The 20,529-nt window shown below is 38.5% G+C and overlaps 1 protein-coding gene across 2 annotated transcripts in view; it reads right to left on the bottom strand.

Annotated features, from left to right (window-relative positions):
- Positions 1-53: 53 nt before the first annotated feature.
- Positions 54-20,529, bottom strand: part of rassf7 (Ras association (RalGDS/AF-6) domain family (N-terminal) member 7) — a 37,405-nt gene continuing 16,929 nt past the window's right edge. For both annotated transcript variants that reach the window (XM_015375737.1, XM_015375736.1), the window contains exons 2-6: positions 8,141-8,335; positions 5,926-6,854; positions 2,710-2,857; positions 2,521-2,628; positions 54-343 (exon numbers count right to left, since the gene is read on the bottom strand). In XM_015375737.1, coding sequence (XP_015231223.1) covers positions 312-343; positions 2,521-2,628; positions 2,710-2,857; positions 5,926-6,854; positions 8,141-8,243 — 1,320 coding nt within the window. In that variant the 5' untranslated portion in view covers positions 8,244-8,335 and the 3' untranslated portion in view covers positions 54-311. The remainder of the gene's footprint in view (positions 344-2,520; positions 2,629-2,709; positions 2,858-5,925; positions 6,855-8,140; positions 8,336-20,529) is intronic.

The following is a 20,529-nucleotide window of genomic DNA, read 5'->3' as shown; positions in this document are numbered from 1 at the left end:
TTTTTTTAATAAATAAATAAACACTCAACAAAAGAATTTCTAATACACAATTCACATTTTATTATTTAAATACACAGTAATAGTAATAATCTCTATTGCTCAAAGATTCCTAAATTATTTTACATTTCGTACAGATACTTTGAAATGCTTACAGTAGCAAAACTTTGCAAATATATGTTTTTGTATTTATATAAAGAAAGTGTAAGGTGTATTAATATGGAATGGAAATGTTAGGAAGCAAAAAGGGGTTAAAGAAGATGCGACGGTGACAAAGAAGTGAACAACTTTCCCTTGGCCCTGTGGTCCGTGTTTTATCTCCATGACGACTCTCGGGATGTCAGGACTGTAAGAGACACAAAGACAAGTGGGGGATGATGATCCCTTTGTTTTGTTTGGGGTGCTTTTTGGAGGGGGTAACACATTTTTCAGCTAAGATACATCATTAGTGAATTGGATTCATTGGACAGGCCTGCAGGGAACACAGTAAGACAACAGCGGCTGCTGGGTTCATTCAATCGCTCATAGATTTTATGGATCACAACTCAATGATTGCTGTCAGAACATAATTTTGATATAAATAGTTGACATTAAATGAATTAATATTATCATTTGTCTCAAACCTAAAAAAAATCAACCACACAGCAAATGTAAAAGAGATGCACACAAGGCACACAACAGTTTGACCAATCATCACGCTCTGATGTTTTGTCAGATTTGTTTGAAACGGAAAATGAATGACTCTGGGTGCTTCTTCCCTTTTTCTTTTAAATTTTATGTCTGAGTGTAGCCACAAACTCCAAGAACAAGACGCAGTGACGCAGAAGAGAAATGCTCATCTTAAAATATTTTACAATCACGCATCGAAAAATTGAGACATTGATACTTATTCAGTACTCTAAATAAAACATGCGCAGTTAGATTAGATCTGGAATTTATCTAGACCAGGGGTGTCAAACTGATTCCAGAAAGGGCCGTGCGGCTGCAGGTTTTCTTTCCAACCAAACATAGCACACCAGACTCCATTCATCTCATCAAGTCATCATGTTCAGATTGGACTCACTTACTGAGATGGCTGGAGTCTGGTGTGCTATTGCTTGGTTGGAAAGAAAACCTGCAGCCACACGGCCGTTTCTGGAACCAGTTTGACACCCCTGATCTAGACCTTTCCATCAGATTACTTTATCTTCCCCATCCTGCTTATAAAGCTCCTCTGGAGCGTTGAAATGGTTTCCTCTCCCCGTAATCAGATCCATGCATTGTCACATCTGCTCTAAGCAGCTCTCCCTTTTCACTACAAAAAAAAAAAACCTTAGTCTAAACGCATCTGCTAAAAATGTCTATGACTTTATCACTCCCCTTTCTTATGGGAGTTCATGATGCAAATTAGAAGGTGGATTCATTTATTTATTGTGACAATAATCTCCACCTCAGTGGACTAATTATATACATATATATATATATAAGTCAATGAAATAAATCCCAGTAAAATATCTTGAAGTTTGTGGTCGACAAAAAGTGAACAATTTAAGTAGTAAAAGTACCTTTTTTAATTTACTGTACACGAGCCTAGCTCGATTCTATCGTACAAGGCATAGTGCGATTTATGACAGGTCAAACTGTTAGTGTGAAGTTAAGCAAAACAAGCAGGTACAACTGTCCCAGAGAACAAAAGGAGCATGTCAGTAAACCCAACATCTGTGGCTCTACAAGTAGTATTTTTAAACAAGAGTCTTGGTTAAAATAGACATCCCTGATAATTTCTTTGTAAGTACACAAGGCCAAATGGTTTAAAACAGGAGGAGAAGGGGAGTATGCAACACATTTGCAGAGCCCACAGTGAAAAGCTCTTGTTCTTTGGAAGTCAAGCATCACCAAAGTACAAGGCATTGGGATCAGACATGCCCTCACAGGTAGATTAATGCAATTATATTGGTCTTTTTTCCCCAAATCAGTAAAAAACAAACAGCAACACCTCAATCAAACCCACCATCACAACATCTGGCACAGTCATTTGCAGTGTGATCAATGGGTTACATTGAGATACAGAGAAGAAGTTGATTTTTTGACTTGAGGGCGGGAAGGCCACTCGGAATTACAAAGGAGGGGATTAGCAGCAAATCCCAAGATGCATTAAAGTATAACAGAAGCGGTTACGGTTAGTCCAGAAGCAAATAGTGTAAGGCAACGAGGACATGCAAGTACAGAGAACATAACCCCTTGTGAATTGAAGCTTAAAAGGATGTGAGAAACATTAAAAAGGAGAACGTGGAAGACTGCGTCAGATGTAAAAAGCTGTAGACAGGACTGAGGGAGAGCTGTTAAAGGAAAGCCTTTCATCTTGAAATGGCTGAGCAAAGGGAAGTTAAGAAGTAGGAGAGACCACCGGTACACATATAATTCGAACACCATTATTGAAAGCATCAGCCTTAAGCCCAAGAAAGCTGGAGTAGATTTAGGGGCGAGAGGCTTGGGACCGGGTGATGGAGACGTGGGAAGCAGCAGGGTCTCACACATACACACCCTCAGGGTTGAGACTGGACACAAGAGGGTTTTGCAGGTTCCGAGGATGTCCTAGAAACTGTTTGGCTGTCGGACGAGGGGGGAATTCCACGGGAGTTACACTGCGTCCTGAAAGGGGAAAAGAGAAAAATCATTGAGAATGACCAATAAGAAAAAAATACCTTACACTGTTTGGAGCGTCCACACTACCTGCTGCCAGTTCCAGCTGCTCAAGCTGCTCCTGCAGCTCTGTGCGTGAGTGGCTGTGAGCCGGCAGGACGCCTGTCTGCTGAATAAACTGCTGCAGGTTACACTGCCTCAGCTCCTTATTCAGATCTTCCAGCTCATTCTGCTTGGCCTGGATGGTGAAGATGGAGAAAAATAAGATATGATTGAACTGCTATTGGCTGGATGTGTCTGTTTAGTATCAAAAACATTTTTCTGCATCAGCTTGATTCATTAACAATTCTCAAAAGTACAAAAAAGCCCCCAGAAGAGGGCAGCAGAATCTAGAATCTAGAAAACGAGATCTAAATCGCTGCTGCAGGTTACTGTTGATGAGGTAATTACAAGGCTATTAGTCTGAGTCATATCTGCCTGATCCTATCAGTTTAAACATTATGCATATAAATATACACACACACACACACATATATATATATATATATATAGCAAGGCAATGATTGTCGACATCTATTGAAAATATAAAGTTCTACACTTCTCCAGAAAAACAGCCATCTTTACTCTCACAGTGAACTTTAATGCTCCCAAGCCAGATGTCAATCTGTTTTAACAGAAAAGCCATTCATCTTGAATGGCATGTCTGCACATTGAAACAAAATATGCATCTGTATGCTGTTCCTTCCTACCACTTTGCCGGCCTGTGCATGTGTGTGTTTGGATAATTGATGTTGGACTGAAAAAGCCTGCTGAGGCAGTTCACACCTGCAGGTCTGCCTCCATTAGCCCCATGATAGGAACGCTGTGCTCATCACCGGCAACATTTTAACGCTCGGCTGGCTGCCTCGACCCATTCCGCTGGCTGATGACTGACACAAGATCTTTTTCATCGAAATGGACTGAGCGTTCTTGTACCATTTCATGTTTGGAGTGTTAACATTTTTTAAGGAAGTGAAGGCTTCCTGTTTTTTCTAACAGTTACTGGATGTATGGCAATATCTTCATTATCCTACAATGCAAGCTGTGATGTCTGCCACTTAGTACAATATATATTGTGCTCACTGCCTATGGTGTAGTTTATTTTTGTCTTTCTAACTAAGCATTATGTTGGATTTCCCTTGAAATGTTTTCTGAATTAAAGGCACATAAACTTTTCTTTATACTGCAAAAAAAAGGTTCTGCTTCACATTTTTGACAAGGCTTTAATTGAACATAACCGTTCTCACTTCTGCTAATCCACCATGAAGGTGGAATTAATTTTAATTTAATCCTTTAGTCAATGCAAACTCAGCAAAAAGTACATGGAGCACATCTCCTCTTGGGATGACCAGTCAGCCTGTCATTTTTTTGTACAAAAAAATGGACTGTAAGGTTGTAGCTGTTGCTTTTACTATATATATATATTTTTTAAATTTTCCGGAAAGCATCTAATATCTTTACATTTTAAATTGTGATTAATTGACTTATGGGCTGCCTGACTTTCATTTGCAATACTTTATGTAACCGTTTTACTTGAGTAGCTTTATTTGGTGAAGGTAACTCTAACCTTTTATGTCTAAGATTATCATTTGTGAGGTTTGGTTGCAGTGACATTAATAGCTCTCTAATACATTACCAAATCACCATTATGGCATCCCATGACAGTTAATGCCCCATCCCTCATGTTAACTTTTCCGCACTAAATGTGTCTAATGAAGCTAAATACATTAAAATTTACACCAGATGTTGGAAACGCCCAAAGTAATCCACACATACAAATAAATGAAAAACAAATCAGTCAAAAAATGAAACAATGTGTTATAGATTGGAGTGACAGGACGTAAATATTGAACACAGGACGTAAAAAGAGGTTTAAATCGGCACAGAAAGCTATGGAAAAAAGCAAAGATCTGTCCATATTTACAAAGCAATTCTGCTTTATGTCAGTGCTGATTGACGGCCCATTTAAACACTATTCAACATCAAGGTGTAGCACAAAAATTGCATCAAGATTTCTGCACACTGACTGTTCCAGAGAACGATATTGAGACTGTCATCCAATTGTGAAAAGAACATAATTTCACCCTAAACCGACCATGACAAGAGGCTTATTACAAGGTTTCAGGCAGAGGAGTAAAAAAAAATAATAATCACATTAGTTGTCCAAGGACAAAGTGATGAAAAAATGGTCACTGTTGACGGAAATGTAAAAAGCAAAAGGGGAAAAGCTTGTTTGATTTTGATTTTCAGTACGAATACAGACCGTTGAAGCAGTGGCCTACACATACAAACACGCAATCATTATTATCATTTTCATATCATTTAAAGGCAGACCTTTCTTTGACAACAGTTCCCTCCATAAAAAGATGCATTTAGCAGATAGAGGTTAACTGTGATAACCAAAAATGATTTACTCGACTACAAACTCACTGTGCATGATTCCCCTGCTGAAGACAAATTCTTGGAGCTTATTAAAGTTTACTGCAGATCATTTAGACAAGCTACCAAAATGTAAACGGAGGTCAGTATGCATGCTCAGTACTTATTTCCTGTGTTATTAAAGTCTATTACTTATACCTTAATATATGGACTAAAAATCTATTTGATTTTCTGTTTTACCTCTGAAAATCACATGGCTTATAACCTGTTGTGAGTTTCATGTCAAGTAGCTCTGATGATATGTTCATCATTTATTTTATGAGCTGTGTGGGAGTTATGGGTTGGTCCTGCATGTCATTTGGGTTTTTAAAAAGCTCATATTTTCCTTTAAACTGGATTAGGCTTTTATGAGGACACCTCCGTCTGTGGCAATGACTCAAATTCAACAAATACAAAACAATACAATATGTTGAGGTTGAGTAAATCCAATAAAAAGGGCTTAAGTAATCCAAATAAATTCTTTTTAATCCCATTTTCTATACACAGTACAATGGAAGACATACAAATGTAAAGATAGTGTAAACAACATTGGTAGCCATGAATTTATAACATGAATTTCATTCAGTGATATACCTGCCAGACTGGTTTAGCTAAAGTATAAATACAACACTTCCATTAGCATGAGCACACAGCCATGATATCATAATACTAATAGAGTAAATCAGTTTTTGTTCAGAATTCATATTTCTCCTTTTGAATGTCTATTTGCTGTGATGTGTCTGCTGCATTATGCAGGTAGGAGAGGGATACAGATTAATGTAAAGTAAAATGGGGACAATCTTAACCCCTTTAAAGTCCTTTTTCCAAAACCGAGACCTCTCTCCTTACCTGCAGCAGAGACTCCGCCTTCTCCAGAGCTTTGTCAGCCTCTGACAACTGTTCCTCAAAGTCGCCCCCTTGCCTCTCCTGGATACGCAGCTCCGCCTTCAAAGCATCCAGTGACTCCTGGGCCCCGCTGGCTTTGCTCGCGGCTTGGCTCTCCCTCTGGATCTCTTGCTCCAGCTGGGCGGAGCGAATGGAGAAGTCATGGAGTCGCCGCCCGCAGTCATCCAGCTTGGCATGTAGGTCTGCCAGCTTTCTCCTCATTCCTCGCTCTTTTTCTACCTCCACCTGAAGTTCTTCCTCCCAGTACTGCTCATTCGTGAGCTGAGCTTGGTTCCTTCGCATTATTTGCTCCAAAGCATCAATCTCTTCTTGCAAATGAGAGTCTGACAATGGTGAGAGGTTTGGAGAGGGGTAAGGACGATCCCGGGAATGTGAATCCATCTCTAGGCCTTCTAACTGGTCCTCTAAGGCTCTCAGTCTCTCTTGTTGTTGAATAACTTTTCTAAACACCTCCTCCTTAGAAGGTCCAATAGGGGGTGAGGGAGAAGGCGATGGTGCATGTGGGGATACAGGACTAGGTGAAGAGGATGGAGAGGCTCTTTGTTCTGGGGAATCCCTTGGAGACCGCCTAAACTGTCTGACCTTGGTTTTTGGGGATGTAGATGGCCCCAAGTTAAATGTTAATGCCTTTTTAGGTTGGTTACGTTTCAAAGGCTCTGGCTCAGGATGCTTGGGCAGCGAAACTGGAGACTGTCTTTCTTGTTTTGAACTAGGTCCATCACTGCTGCTGGGCCCAGTACGCCGCAGGAAGAACTGAACCTCACTTCCATGTTGGCCTAGCTTGGCCAGAGACTCAAGGGGCTTCTCTGTGGCCAACAGCTGTCTTTCGGTGTCCCTTAAACGCTGAATAAGAACATATCGACCTGTCTGACCTGCAAAAAAAGATAAAAAGACAGAGTGAACACAGAGACATTATAAAGTTACTAAGAACACTTCCAAGGCCCCAAATACTCTGCAAAAAATGAAAATCTAAGTAGTTTTTTTCTTAAAATAAATGCATTTTTCTTGAATTCAGCAGGTAAGTGAGACACTTTGCCAATAGAATAAGACAATTTACATTTAAAATGACAAAACTACTTATTACAAATACATAAGCTCTAATTGTCTTATTCCAAGGGCAAAAATACTAATTTCATTTGCAGATTATCTAATTTACACACTCAAATTAAGGCTTAATACACATATTTAAGAACTTTCTACTCGTTTTTAGACCATTTTTGCAGTGTAGCTTTTTTTTAATCTTGTGTAAGAAAAAAGCACTTCTGGTCCAAGATCAGCTTGAACATCAAAAGATTGACATTGTGGCCTTTTTTTTTTGTAACACAGTCTAATATCAGTCAGGATGATTTGATCCAAACCCCAGTCCTTCGCCACTAGTGTCCTGCTTGAAAAAGAAGTATTCTTGATTTAATGTAGATTATCAAAATGGCTGAATTACCTTATCAGTTCCCTAATTATTTCACAGGGCACAAACAGCAAAAACTTTTAAAAGTGAAAGATAATGTCCCTTAAAAGCTGGAGTTGGCCAGCTCTGGTGTAAACTACTTCACTATAGCTCAGGATGAACGTTTGGGGTTGATGTCCTAGAAGGTGAACTCTGCCAATCTCCAGATTTTTGCATTTCTACGTTTTTTTGTACTAACTTCTAGTATCTCCTTTCTCAAACTGTTACTTTCCTATCCCTGCTCAAAAAGGGTGAATTGAGAAAAAAGATGGGTGTATAATACTTCTAAAGCAAGTGAAAAGAAAAATTCTGATAAAGTCAAGTTTCCACAAGGATCTGGAAATTAGGGCAAACACTCCCCGATGACTTGGCAGCAAGCTCACTCACAGAAGGAGGAGAGTCTAAATGTGGAGTGATGCTGTTTAATGCTGTTGCAGCGTGTGGCTAGCATTAAGCCTGAGGACACAGGGATGGACACCCTGCTGAAATCTAAGATCCAAAGGACTCGATTCAGGTCAGTGAAGAGGAGAATAAAGGTGCTAAAAAAACAGGACCTCTTCTCCCATATTTAATATTGTTAGAACACACAGCTGTATGATTCTGAACACAGCTAAAGTCTGACTGATATGGGCTTTTAGATGTAATAACAAAACATACAAATGCAATATGCATCAAAACCCTGGAGGCCAATGATTCAGTGACTTATTTACTCACCAATGGCTTGTGCCAAAGCGATGACGACATCCTGGCAGGAAGTTTCTTCAGACAGGCCGCAGACCACCCGCACCACTCCATCCACCCAAACTTTCAGCTCCATCTTAGACTAATTGGGTCAGTGTGAAGGGTTAGATGGTCCTCAAAGCAGATCAGCTCTGTTCAGCTTGCAGCACCTTACCGCTGCATGACCCTCTGCAAAATAATACACAGCAAAGGGAGAGAGAGGTGTGTTAGTGTGACTCAGACACTCTTTAATCTTCTAATTGTAAGTGGACTATACAGACTAATATCACCGCATAATCCTGTCTAACATATTACATAAATCTTGTTGATAGCCTAAACAAACTGAATCAAAGGTTATTACATACATAACTACCTCAGATAATATAGTTTTATTATAACAGTTTATACACCAAACAGTATTGACGTCAAAGACTTGCAATGTTGAGTGAGATGAATATACAGTGGCTTGCACAAGTATTATAAATGTATTCATTTGAATTAAACTGCTACGTCATTCATGGTTGGGAAAAGAAGAAAATAATCACATTTCATTTAAGGAATATTAAATCCAAACCTGAAAGTGTGGCATGCATTAGTCCTAGTAGGGTTAAAACTTTTAATGCAGTTACAGCAGAAGGTCTAACTCTTTTTTTTTTTATTTGTATTTTTGTTTTGAATGATAGCTTAAGAAAAAGCCACATTAAACAACAATTTTAATGCCTTGTCAAAGACACTGAATTCAATTTAGGTCTGGACTTTGACTTGGCTATTTTTTAAAAAATAACTATGAACTGCCCATTTGTTTTGGCTGCACATTAGCCCAGTTCCAAGTCTTCTGCAGCTTCTGACAGGTTTCCTTCCAGGATTGCCCCTTAGCACCCAACTCTTACTAGCCTGTCCATGAAGAAAAAAAAAAATATCCCCAAAGAGGCAAGATGATGTGCAGTGCCTGTTTCTAACAAAGAGTTTTACATGGAGATCCAAAAGATCAATTTTTTATTGCATCTCCCACCTGAGCTTTGGATCTCTGTAACTCCTCCAAAGTTACCTATTGGCTGCTTTCAGATTAATTCTTTACTTGCCCTGCTTGTCACATAAGATGCATTCATATGGTACATAGTATGATAGATTCATCATTCAATTTACAATCTAGATCTGTTTTAACTTCGGTACATTCCCTTACCTGTTTACTGCTGTATTTAATCTTAAAAATTATATTAATTCAATATAATCCAATAATCTATGAAGCTCTTACTCTGCAGCTGTATTAAGACTGAATTACACAGGATGGCACTCATTAGTAAACTGATGACTTCAGAAAATACTTGGTTGCACCGGAGTTTATGTCTTGTTGTCAGAGCTGAGGGAGTAATCTCTCATATTTGAACATTTTGTTCTTGAAAACATCAAAAAAACATTTTACTATGTTTTACTTTATAATTAGGTTATTATATAGGTTATACTTTGTGTTGTTTTATCGAATAAAATCTTAATAAGAAATCAAGATGGATACTTACCTGGTATTACTGTCTTTTATAGGTTTAAAGCCACTAACTGCATAGTAGAGTAAGGCAGATCTGATTGCTTTAAGAGCTTTAGCAGAAACCTGTAGACCTGTGAGCACAAATGCTGACCTTTAACCCCTTTAAACGCTCTGCTGACTTCCTTCAAAGCTTTCATGATAGCTTATTGCAGCAAAGAACTGACAAGGGAAGGCAGAACTAGGTATACGAGTTTGAGATGTGTGGGTGTTGGTGGGAGAAGAAAAACCCCAGAAAGACGATAAAGTGTCTGAACACACTAGGTCCAACTAGCCTCAGCAAGTTGGACCTGAACTGGATCTGAACTAAAATGCAGGTGCTGCATGTTTAACCTAAAGAAATATCATTATGCTCTTGCATCTTGTCTGTCTGTACTTTAAATGCTATACTTTAAAATGAGACAATAAATCACATCAGCACATTTCAAAACTGAAGTGCTGCAGGCAGTTATCTCCTAAACTTGGCACGGCAAAGGAAGTTTTTCTATTTAGGTGGCTCAAAGAGAACTCGTCAGATGGTGTTCTCTTTCTCTCTTCGTGGTTCTCCATGGGAGGTGTTTTAGTTTGAACGCCACCATTATCTTGGCCTTTATTCAAAGTGTGGCGTCGCTCCACTGGCTGCGTATTGGGAGCAGCTCCAGAGGAATGCATTGACTTCATCTTCCAGCCGGAAGAATTCCTGCTTTCCTTAACAAAAGCCCTTAACTCCACCTCTGTTCCACTGCTGACCTGGTTGCCCTGCACCACCATTGCTCTACAGTGTTTAGATGCCAAACACAAAGTCTCCCGGGGAGCAATAAACTATCTGATGTGACAACACGGCACAGTACAACTCAAAACGACACAGCGTACAGAACAAATAACGGCATGACTCAAGGATTGAACTTGTAGAACGAGATCTTTGGAAGACAAGGAGACGGTGGTGGGTGATCACACAATGAAGGAATTCATTTAATGGAGGCTGGCAAGGCAATTTTATCTGGCAGGAAATGTGATTTGAAATAGGAGTGCTTATCAGACATCAAAACCCTGAAATTTCAAAAGCTCAACTACACCATTTTCTTTGAGAGGGCACAGAGTGTGCAGTGTTGCATTCTGGGTGTCTCATAAAGTAAGCACAGACAATCATTCACCTCCTTGCCGAAGCTTTTTGTTAGTTCAAGAAATCAGGTTAAAGGGAGATAGATGTTTTTTTTCTCAAAGATCAGATCAGATCTGCTTTTTTGTTTTTTAACACACATAATTGATTTGAATATTATTTTTAGCTCTTTTCTACATATCACAATGTCTAAATGCAAATGTGTCACATTTGAGTTTCGATATATTAGACAAGCATAAAGTAACACACAATTGTAAAGTGAAATAAAAGGGTTACCTGTATGCTTACTGTTCGTATTTATCCTCTGTGGGGCAACATTTTGTAGAACTACGTTTTGCTGCAACTACAGCTTGAAACTAAGCTGTGAATGATTTCAGATCCAGTTACAAGGTAACTCTATCAATCTGGTGGCCTTTTAAAGGCAGTTGGTTACACTGAATTGTACTTTAGGGTATCGGATCTAAAAGGGACCAAAAAGATATGCATACATTGAAAAACAAAAAAGAGCCCAAATCATTGGACATTTAAATCACCTTTGCAGTGAAGGTAATATTAAAACTATACAAAAAAATTTATTATCCTAAGGAGCATGTATCATAGTTTCACATAAAATCTCTCAGCTCAGATTATTTTCCTATAATCCTTCGCTGTCGTACCTCTTGCTATTTAAAAGGGATAATCTGCACTAACAGGAAACAAACAGGTGTGTGAGTCTCGGGTTGCTGTCTGTTCCTTTTATTCACAAGCAGAATGATACTGAGAACGACACGTCCTCCTGACACAGCTCCGGAGTTTTGTGTCAATTCCCAAGGAGATACGGGTATAAGGGGAGGTTCTTCTGATGTACAAACAGTACATCGGCATCAATCATCTACAACATTGACTGCGGTCAGATTAGGGTAGAGAATAATACATAATCCAAACTTGTTCAATCAAAACCTTTCCTGTCCTGAAAGCTCTCCGTTTAATGTTTGACTTCAAAGTTGATATGGAGCAAAAAAAGTGAGCAAACACATGCTCCAGGTAGTTTGCACAGGATCTGAGTCATTACACACATGCTCACTCTTATCCAAACCATAAAAAATTACTTAAAGCCCGCACTGTGGCGTGACTCACATAGCAACACTCCACACCTCTCACAACCAATTCCTAATCACAGGTTGCAATAATAATACATTGGAAATTGTTGTCTTGCAATAATTTCCAATGGGCTAAATCGACCCACCCCCACCGCCCTCGACTTTCACCCCTGCCCCACCCCTCCATTCAACAGAGGACACAGTTTCAGCTGAAACTTTAACCTCCTTTAACTCTTCTGAAAGGGGAAACAACTTGCAGGTAACTGACAACCCTGAGAAAAATCAAAAGTCACACTCTTTCCAGTATCATGCAATATGAAGAGAGAAGAATGACATGCTTGAGAAACTTGTCTGTTATGCTGACAAAAAGACTGACAACTTATCCCAGATGTGTGACGAGAGGCAGTAGAAGGCAAACTAAAAACAGACATATAAAAGAAGAGGAAAAACTAAAAAAAGACTGGAGCCATGTGCCATCACCTTCTCCCCCTTTAATTAGCAATCAAGTCAGACCGCTCTTTGTCTTTCATCAGCCTGTCTGCGTTCTGTAAAAAAACCCAGTCGTCTCAAGGCAGAGCTGGTTAGCACCGCGGCCTTGCAGACGCTTGGGGCATGACTCTGCTTGTCTCTGTGCAAGTGGGCTCATCGAGCTGCAAATTAAAAGACCTTTCGAAGAACAAAACCTGAAAAATCTACCACCAACTAAATTTACAGGTGTTTACCCAAAATATCTGGTCTTTGTTTACTAGTTAGGTGACTTCTTAGCTCAACAAGTTGTACCAAAATTAACAACCAATACCAGGACGAACCCCTTTTTTTTATTTAGGAGCAAATCGGTACACGAGGGATCAAAAACGATTAACTTTACCCTGATAACATGTATTATCAAATCTCATTGTTGACCTGAAGAAATGAAATGTTGATTATTTAAAAAAAAATGAAAAAAGTATTTGCTATTTGCGATACTTAAAACACTAACCTAATGGATACTGTTAAGATAAAGCCTGATAGGTGCTTCTATAAATAGAATACAATTAAACGTGTGGCTCTAATGTGACAAAATGGGAAAAGGATAAAATTGTATCTTCAATCGTAATGAACTTTTTGTACATCTGGAACAAACACATATCAGTCAAAAGACAAAACAGAAATCCTCTCACCAACACCTCCAAAGCTGAAAACGAGCAAATCCTGTATCTGGACATACCTCTACCATCAACTTCCTTTTTCAATAAAACAAAAAGCCAAAAAGAAATGTGTTCCTTCGACGTGTTGTAGCAAGTCAGTGCCCTAAGGCTATAATATGAGTCTGCTTGCTAGGTGTGTAAAGTGGTGAAAGAAAAAAAAAAGAGCACTCCTTGATGCTTGTGGTAGTGAAATGGTCAAAGGTTGGGTTTGTATTCATTTAGGTTTGTATGTACAAGTGCACATGCAGTCCTATCTTTACGAGAGGCTGCTCCAGCTTAGGGTGATTGCGGCGCTATCTCCGCAGCAACATAAGTCTGAGTAACAATTGCAGGGAGTAAAGGGCAGAGTGTGCAACACACACTGCAACAGATGGACACAAAAACACAACAAATCAAGTGTAGGCAAACAGCTATCCTTATCAGAATCTGCAGACAAAATAAAGCTCTGGCCCTGTCTGATTTCAGTTTCTATAATAAGATGTTAAGGGACAATGAGCTGTGCTGAGAAAAGCTGTTGCCTCTGTGCCACTCTGTTCCATATTGGAAAAGACAATGACTCAAAGAGCCAGTAACACACTGGCACCGAGCATTGTGAGCTCATTTGTACTGCATGGACATGGTAGCTCGGGCTCTATGTGAGGATTACATCTTTTTTGTGACTTGTGACATTGAAGCGTCGCCTGTCATGCCATCATTTACAGCCATTACTGTGAGCTGCCACTGATAAAAGTAGTAAAAGGGAGAACAGATCCCTTTTTATTCACCCTACCTTCCTGTTTTGCATTTTCTGCACCTCTTCCTTTTTTCCCTACACTTTTTTCCAATACTTTGGTCCACAATAAGCACATGATTTTATGCGGATGACACTTTATTCGCTCAATCCAAAGACTGTGGGTTACCAGCTTCCTCCTGTCACATCTTGATGCCCCCCTAGACAAGGTACTTAACTCCGAGTTGCCAACCAATGTTTTGCATATGACTATTGGCGGATCTTGCTCTAGTATAAAGTGCTTTGAGTTGTCATTATGTGTGTGTAATAATTTCTTGTAGCAAAAAAATAGTATAATGGTGACTTATATAGTGATGGTAGGCCACCCAGCTTCCTTGTTGAGGAAGATTGGTTAAGTAGAAGACAGAGTTTACTGCACATTTCTGCCTAAAATCAAATACAAAACATATCTGGTGACAACATCATTATTATTACTGTAATATTCAATTTTCAATTCAAGTTGAAAAGAATTAGAAATAATTGCTGCTTTTAGGACAAGGATTAGATTATGTATTAGATGTTACCTTTTAAACCTTTGTATCACTACCAGGACACTTCACAGTAGTGAAGCAATCCTAAACCCGCATTTTGCTGTCTGTGCATCTACAATCGTAGGTGCTTCAAAAATGACAAATATTCCATTTCATAAAAAGTGAAAGTTGCCTCCAGGACTGAGCTGCACTAATCCCCGTACAAGACATACAGTTGTCTTTGGTACACTCAGAAGGCGTCTGGGGATAAAACTCCTATTATATAACACTTTCAAACTTCCCCTAACATTGTATATTTGTCTCCAATGATTTTGCTCGTTCTCAACATGCCATAAGAAATGCTTGCCACATTCTCTAGGAACCTCCTGCTCCCATCCACCTTCATGACTGCCTGGCAGAAGTTGTTTCGCTGCCGAGCTGCAGCACCTGCAGGCAGGGAGCATTCCACTGGGCATATAAAGAAAGCAGATACAAGATCTGAGGCCTTTTATTGGGTGGCATTAAAACTTAATAACTTTCCATGGCAGGGTGAGGCTGCGGCACGCTCTTCAGACACGCTGCTTGTTAATAAGACAGCAGGTCGCCTGCCCCTGCTTACAGAGCCTTCACAGAGACTTTAGCACATCTGATAAATACTGTGTTTTTTTCTGTCTGTTTTTTATAGCATTTTTGTTTGCCAGTTCGAAGGCCTTAGAAATGGTTCTTGTCATCTTAGCATGCAGGGATCTTTTGCTTGCACCAAGTCTTTTAGGTTATAATAAATGCATTATCCAAGTGTTAAATCTCTATAAAACGATGAGTAGTAAGAGGTAAATAAATACTGGGGGGACACCTACAGTAGGCTGTTAGGGAGCTAATAACTACTAGCATTACCAGAATCACTATACTGTAGATCCAATGTAACACCAACATTTATTTACCTTACATACACAATCTGAACTTCTACTATGCTTAAACCTTATGACTGATGAGAGTTTAAAGGTTAAAGCAAACGTTTCCACTTGATCTGAGGCAAGGCATTAGAGAGTCTGTTAATCATGTCTGGCTGTCACGACCACTGTAGTCAGACAGTGTAAGAAAGCACTCAGTGTGAATTCCCACTCATTATGAATGAGCAGCATTACTTACACAGCTGGCAAGTACAGTTGCTAAGTGTTGCTAACTCCTCCTAAAACACAAGAGAGGGGAAAAGGACGAAGATAAAAAATGTACCAAATCAGGCTGTGCTGGAAACTCTCTTTAGTTTGAAAGTTGCTACAGAAGAAAAAAGATACTAAGTTATCAATATTCAGTAAAATGAGACCAGGAGAAGCAAAAAAAGGTACAAAAAACTATTCAAAAGAAATTGCACTCTAGACTGAGGTCTGTCAGTTAACCTCCAGGCTGTGCAGAGAGAGGGGAAGCTTTTAAGAAGATAACAGGAAGGGTAACAGTATCACTAAAATTTTCAAAGTAGCAATAAGTAATTAACCTGACAACAGCCAGATGCATGCATCTGGCTGTTGTCAGGTTAATAAGTAATAACTTTACAGTAAACTTCACCAAAATCGTTATCTTATAACCAGGGTTGAAAGAAACATTCTCTATAAATGTTTTGATGAAGTTTTTCTACTTTCGAACCTAGTGGTACGATGCAGAACTACTTCCTAGTTTACTTAATGGTCCTGAGCCAACCAGATGAGAGTTTCAAGGGTTGCCAAAATAAAACATTTGGTATTTTATGTTGGCAAAAAGAGCAGGAGCCTGTAAAAAAAGCCAGGAACAGAAGCAAATCAGAAAAAGTCTTAGTAATACCTAAGAAGCCTCTGCATTCTTCAAAAGACTTGAAAATGTTGGGAGCATCTAGGAAACCTTTAAAGTTATCAAAAGGGCCTACATTGTGTAGTTGTTTAGTATTTCAAGCTGGGCCACCTTTTTGATATCTGTTAATTAGTAAAACCACACAACTTTGCCTATATTTAAGAAAATGTATTCTGATATCAGATAAATAAAAGAAAAAACATTCAGAATTGTTTGACTAAAGTTTGTTAAATAGAAATCAGAATTTGTAGCTCAAAGTTTTTCAAAAACACAAAACTGCTGTATATCTCTAATAAAGATATCATAAAAATATTTTTTTTTTTACTGTAAAATCTGAAACAGGGTCTGTTTTCATTAGTATACTCTTGATTAGAAATCTTCCAAGCATCTTAGGAAAAGCTTGCATTTTATTAAAAGTTAATTAGGTACACTCCTGTGAGCTTGTGGACATAAGTTTACACAGGCCTGTGAACAATAAAGAACTACTGTATTATTCATCCTGTCAGGGAAGAACTTCTACCTGGTTTGGTAGTTTGCATTCATTCCAATCCCGGAAACTAAAACAAGGCGAGTACATTACAGATGAGGAATTTGTTTGCGCTGACTCATGGATCCGCCCCTGGAGCCAGCGAGAATGATAATAGAGGACTGCATGTAGCCTCAAGAGAGTCCAGCTCTGAAAAAGAGGTTTGCTTGCCCTGCAGGGTAAGCCATACTAGTACAAGAGTTAACATTGATGGGTGAGCCAGGGAAGACGGCTCCAAGACTGTTGAAGGGCGGCCACGTGTAATTACATACTCCTGGATCTGACTCAGCACTGCTAGCAAGAGAAGGAGGGCATCACTCATTTCCCAGCCAATTTCGTATAGAGCACACACTAAATATTGTGCACACCCACATAGGCTGTGCAGACTACATGCACATATCTGCACTGTACACTAAGAGAACATGTTCTGCTAGTCAAAACCAAAATCATAGGTTAAAGGAGTGTAAGTATAGACCACGAATGGTGTGACTCAAACTAAATGATGAGGGATTATTCTGAATGTGCAACTAAGAGTAAAAGTAATCCTTCATACTCCAGGAAGGGTTCATTTATGCAGCACATCATTGGAGGATAGGACTCTGAAATTCACCAGTGCATATTATTCATAAGTTTGGTTTTAAAGTTGCAACAACTCACCTTGACTTCCTGCATACACTCATGTGTCACTGAGCAGTCGAGACCACCACAGGCTCCAATGTCCCATCTTTGAAGCGGAACTCATTAGCAATTTAGAAGCTGTTTCAACATCTGCTTATTTCAATTATTCAATTTTGTTTTCTGTTTTCATCTCTTTCTTCTTCATTTTTTTCTTGGGGATTGAGGCACTCATAAATAAAAGACGAGTCAAAAACAAGACTTGTCTAGAAAAATCAAGCTTGACTTGCCAATATGAAATAAAAAATTTACTATCATCTCGTTCCTTACATGTTAAACCCCTAAAATACGTAGGGGTTTATTCCAGGTGTTTTACCAGCACAACTTTAAGGTCATTTGCAACGCTATTTTGCACACTGCAGAAAAGACTGCACATTTCAGCAATTAAAATTCAACAGCAGGCAATCTTTCAAAGAAATTCCCCAAAAGACTAAGGGAAAAAAAATTAATTTACATTAAATAGTAAATTATAAATGGATAAATACAACAAAATTCCATGACTTGTCCAAAGCATTTAAAGCTTACATAACCCATGTCACTTTTTCTCTCTGTACTCCCAATATTAATGGTTAGTGGGGATTTTAAATCCTCTGAGCTTATTCTTAATGATGAAATTTATTTGGGCAGTTACTCAACCATATGCCATGTGTCTAAATCAGGTAAAAAAAATAGTTGACAGTTTCATCACAAGCCAAGAAATAAAAATAATAACTGACCCGCAATTCAAATAAGTTGCCCAAAACCTCTGCAGTGGTTTGAAAAACTATTCAGATTATTCAAAGCTCTCCTAATCAGTAACACCAGTGCTATGTAATGCTTAAATTATGAAACCCCATCTCCAAAAATACGGCTTAATAACATTAAATGCATCCAACTGACTTTAAGACTTTTTTTGTTTGTAGACAGATAATATCTGAATTTGAGTTCAGTATCAATACATATGTTCTGTAAAGGCAGCAGACCTTATGTTCGAGAATATAAGAGAATGAATGCCATAATGTAACACACTAGATGGGTGGGGGATAAGGTTGTGGACAAATTAAAAGCAGACTAAGGTGATAAAACAATATCATACGTATGCTTTTAATATCAGAAAGAACACTTTTTAATTTATCATACAAAATTAGCAAGGATATGACAGAACAGCAAACCCTTCAACACATAAATGTTCACTGACGCTGAAACAATTAGTTGGGTTAATCGTGATTAAGCAATTATTGAAATAATCGTCAACTAATTTAGCAATCAAATAATTGTTAAATGGAGTATATAGACTGTAAAACATTAGGTGAGACAGAAATCCAATTATAGCAGTAATTATACTAAAGTTGTAAAAACATATTTAAATATTTTGCATTTAAGATAAAAAAAATGTATTTTTTGTCTGTCACTATGCTAAATCTAGAACTCGTCAAGTGGAAACATTTTAGTTTCAACTGGTTTAGTCTCATAGAAAATCTTCTTTAAGGAACCATACACTATCTGATTGTTAATTGTTTCATCAAAAAAATACTCCATGGCCAAAAAAAGGAGAAAGTAATCAGAGAAGTGGTGGCCCACGTCATGGTAACTCTGGAGGAGCTGCAGTGATCGATAGATCTGATTGGATGATCTGTTGACTGGACAAGTATTAGCTGCACATTGGACATGTTTGGGCTTTTATAGATGAGTGGCCAGATTACAACTATTAAAAGTCTAAAGTTGTTTTTAAAGTTTGTCACAGTCCATTTACTTGTTAATAAAAGGAACTCTGGGCAAGCAAGACCCAGTTTTCATGCTTTCATGTGAAAGACTGTCTCGCGGAAAACTTTCGCAAACCAAACAGAAAAAAATATGATGGGAACATTCATGACAACAACCATGAACAAACTGCCAGAACAAGAAAGGAACGGTTAGGATTAAAGGTTGTTCTGACAATCTGTGACAAGACTCTGCTAATCTACAAAGGATCTACACTCCTTAGAATTAGATTTTTTCACTTTAAAAATAAGTTCTATTTTTTTAAATCCTGCAAAAATACCCAGACGTTTCTGATTAAAATGTGGGAGGCTTTTAAAGAGCAAAATAATTCACATGTAATATGTCCCAGTAGTAACCAAGATACCATTTTTCACCTACAGGCATATAATTATAAATCAAGGACAAAGCAGGTGCACATTCTTGTTCAGGTTTTGAACTGTAACTTTAAAACAAAAACAGCCTAGAAAAAAGAAACACAGACCCCTCTGACAAATTTATGTTTTCAAGGCTGAAATATGGAATTCCACACAGTTTCCTCCCAAGACATCAATCTGCCATCAAGAACATTTCATGGGTGCTTCACAAACCACCACTATGACTAATCTAATCCATGCGCTGCTGGTTTTTGATGTGAGTTAAACTTTGAAATGGAAAGCAAGGTTCCCTGAACACGACAATCTTTGAGGGAGTGCCTGAAGGTTCGGGAGGAAGACATCACCTGCACAGATCGGTGGCTCTGGTATGCAAAACATTTTTCCTCGCACCTTCCCAATATTTACCTAGGGAGTTCCAACCCACCTGGCCCTCAGAGAGCGGAATACGGGCAAACACAGCTATGCAGTAGGATAGTCGGAATGTAGACCTTTAAGTAACCTGTCACAGCTGAACCTTGTGAAAACAAATCATGTCATGAACTGATAACATCTTCCATTTTGTTACCAAAATGAGCCTCATCCCATAAAAATGCTACTTTTGAATGATGAGATAAGGCGCAGACGACCTCATTTCTATTGAGAATATGTCATGAAACTATGTGAATTAAGACCAAACAAATATATTGCGAGTAAATGAAAAACTTTTAAAAAATGTGTTTTAAAGAAATGGTCTGCTGTTTGAATTAAATATGTAAGGAAAACTTGAGAGGACTGGGAATCAAGAACAATTAGATGACAGTCAATCAGAAAGTCAAATATTTTATTAAAGGCTGTGTAAATGTTTTGGAAGGGTGGATGGGTGTTGTGGTTACAATGTCAAGTGTAAGTAGGATTTTAAAATTTTCCATAGTGACGTACATTAAATATCATGTTTGATGTTTCTGTTGGAGGTTTTTCTTTTTCTTTATCGGAAAGAAGTGAAACTTTTGAATCCCGGGAAAACAATTAAAAAAACAGCTGTCAGATATTATCTGATACTGACTTTAGCTCATTTTCGTGTCCCTTGAAGAATGGCAACAGTGTGCACTGACCTTCAATTCAAT

Source organism: Cyprinodon variegatus, unplaced genomic scaffold (genome assembly GCF_000732505.1).
Source record: "Cyprinodon variegatus isolate N-32 unplaced genomic scaffold, C_variegatus-1.0 Scaffold124, whole genome shotgun sequence".
Classification (NCBI taxonomy): Eukaryota; Metazoa; Chordata; class Actinopteri; order Cyprinodontiformes; family Cyprinodontidae; genus Cyprinodon; species Cyprinodon variegatus.
Note: the sequence above shows the minus strand (reverse complement) of the source record. Positions and strands in the feature narration are given on the sequence as shown.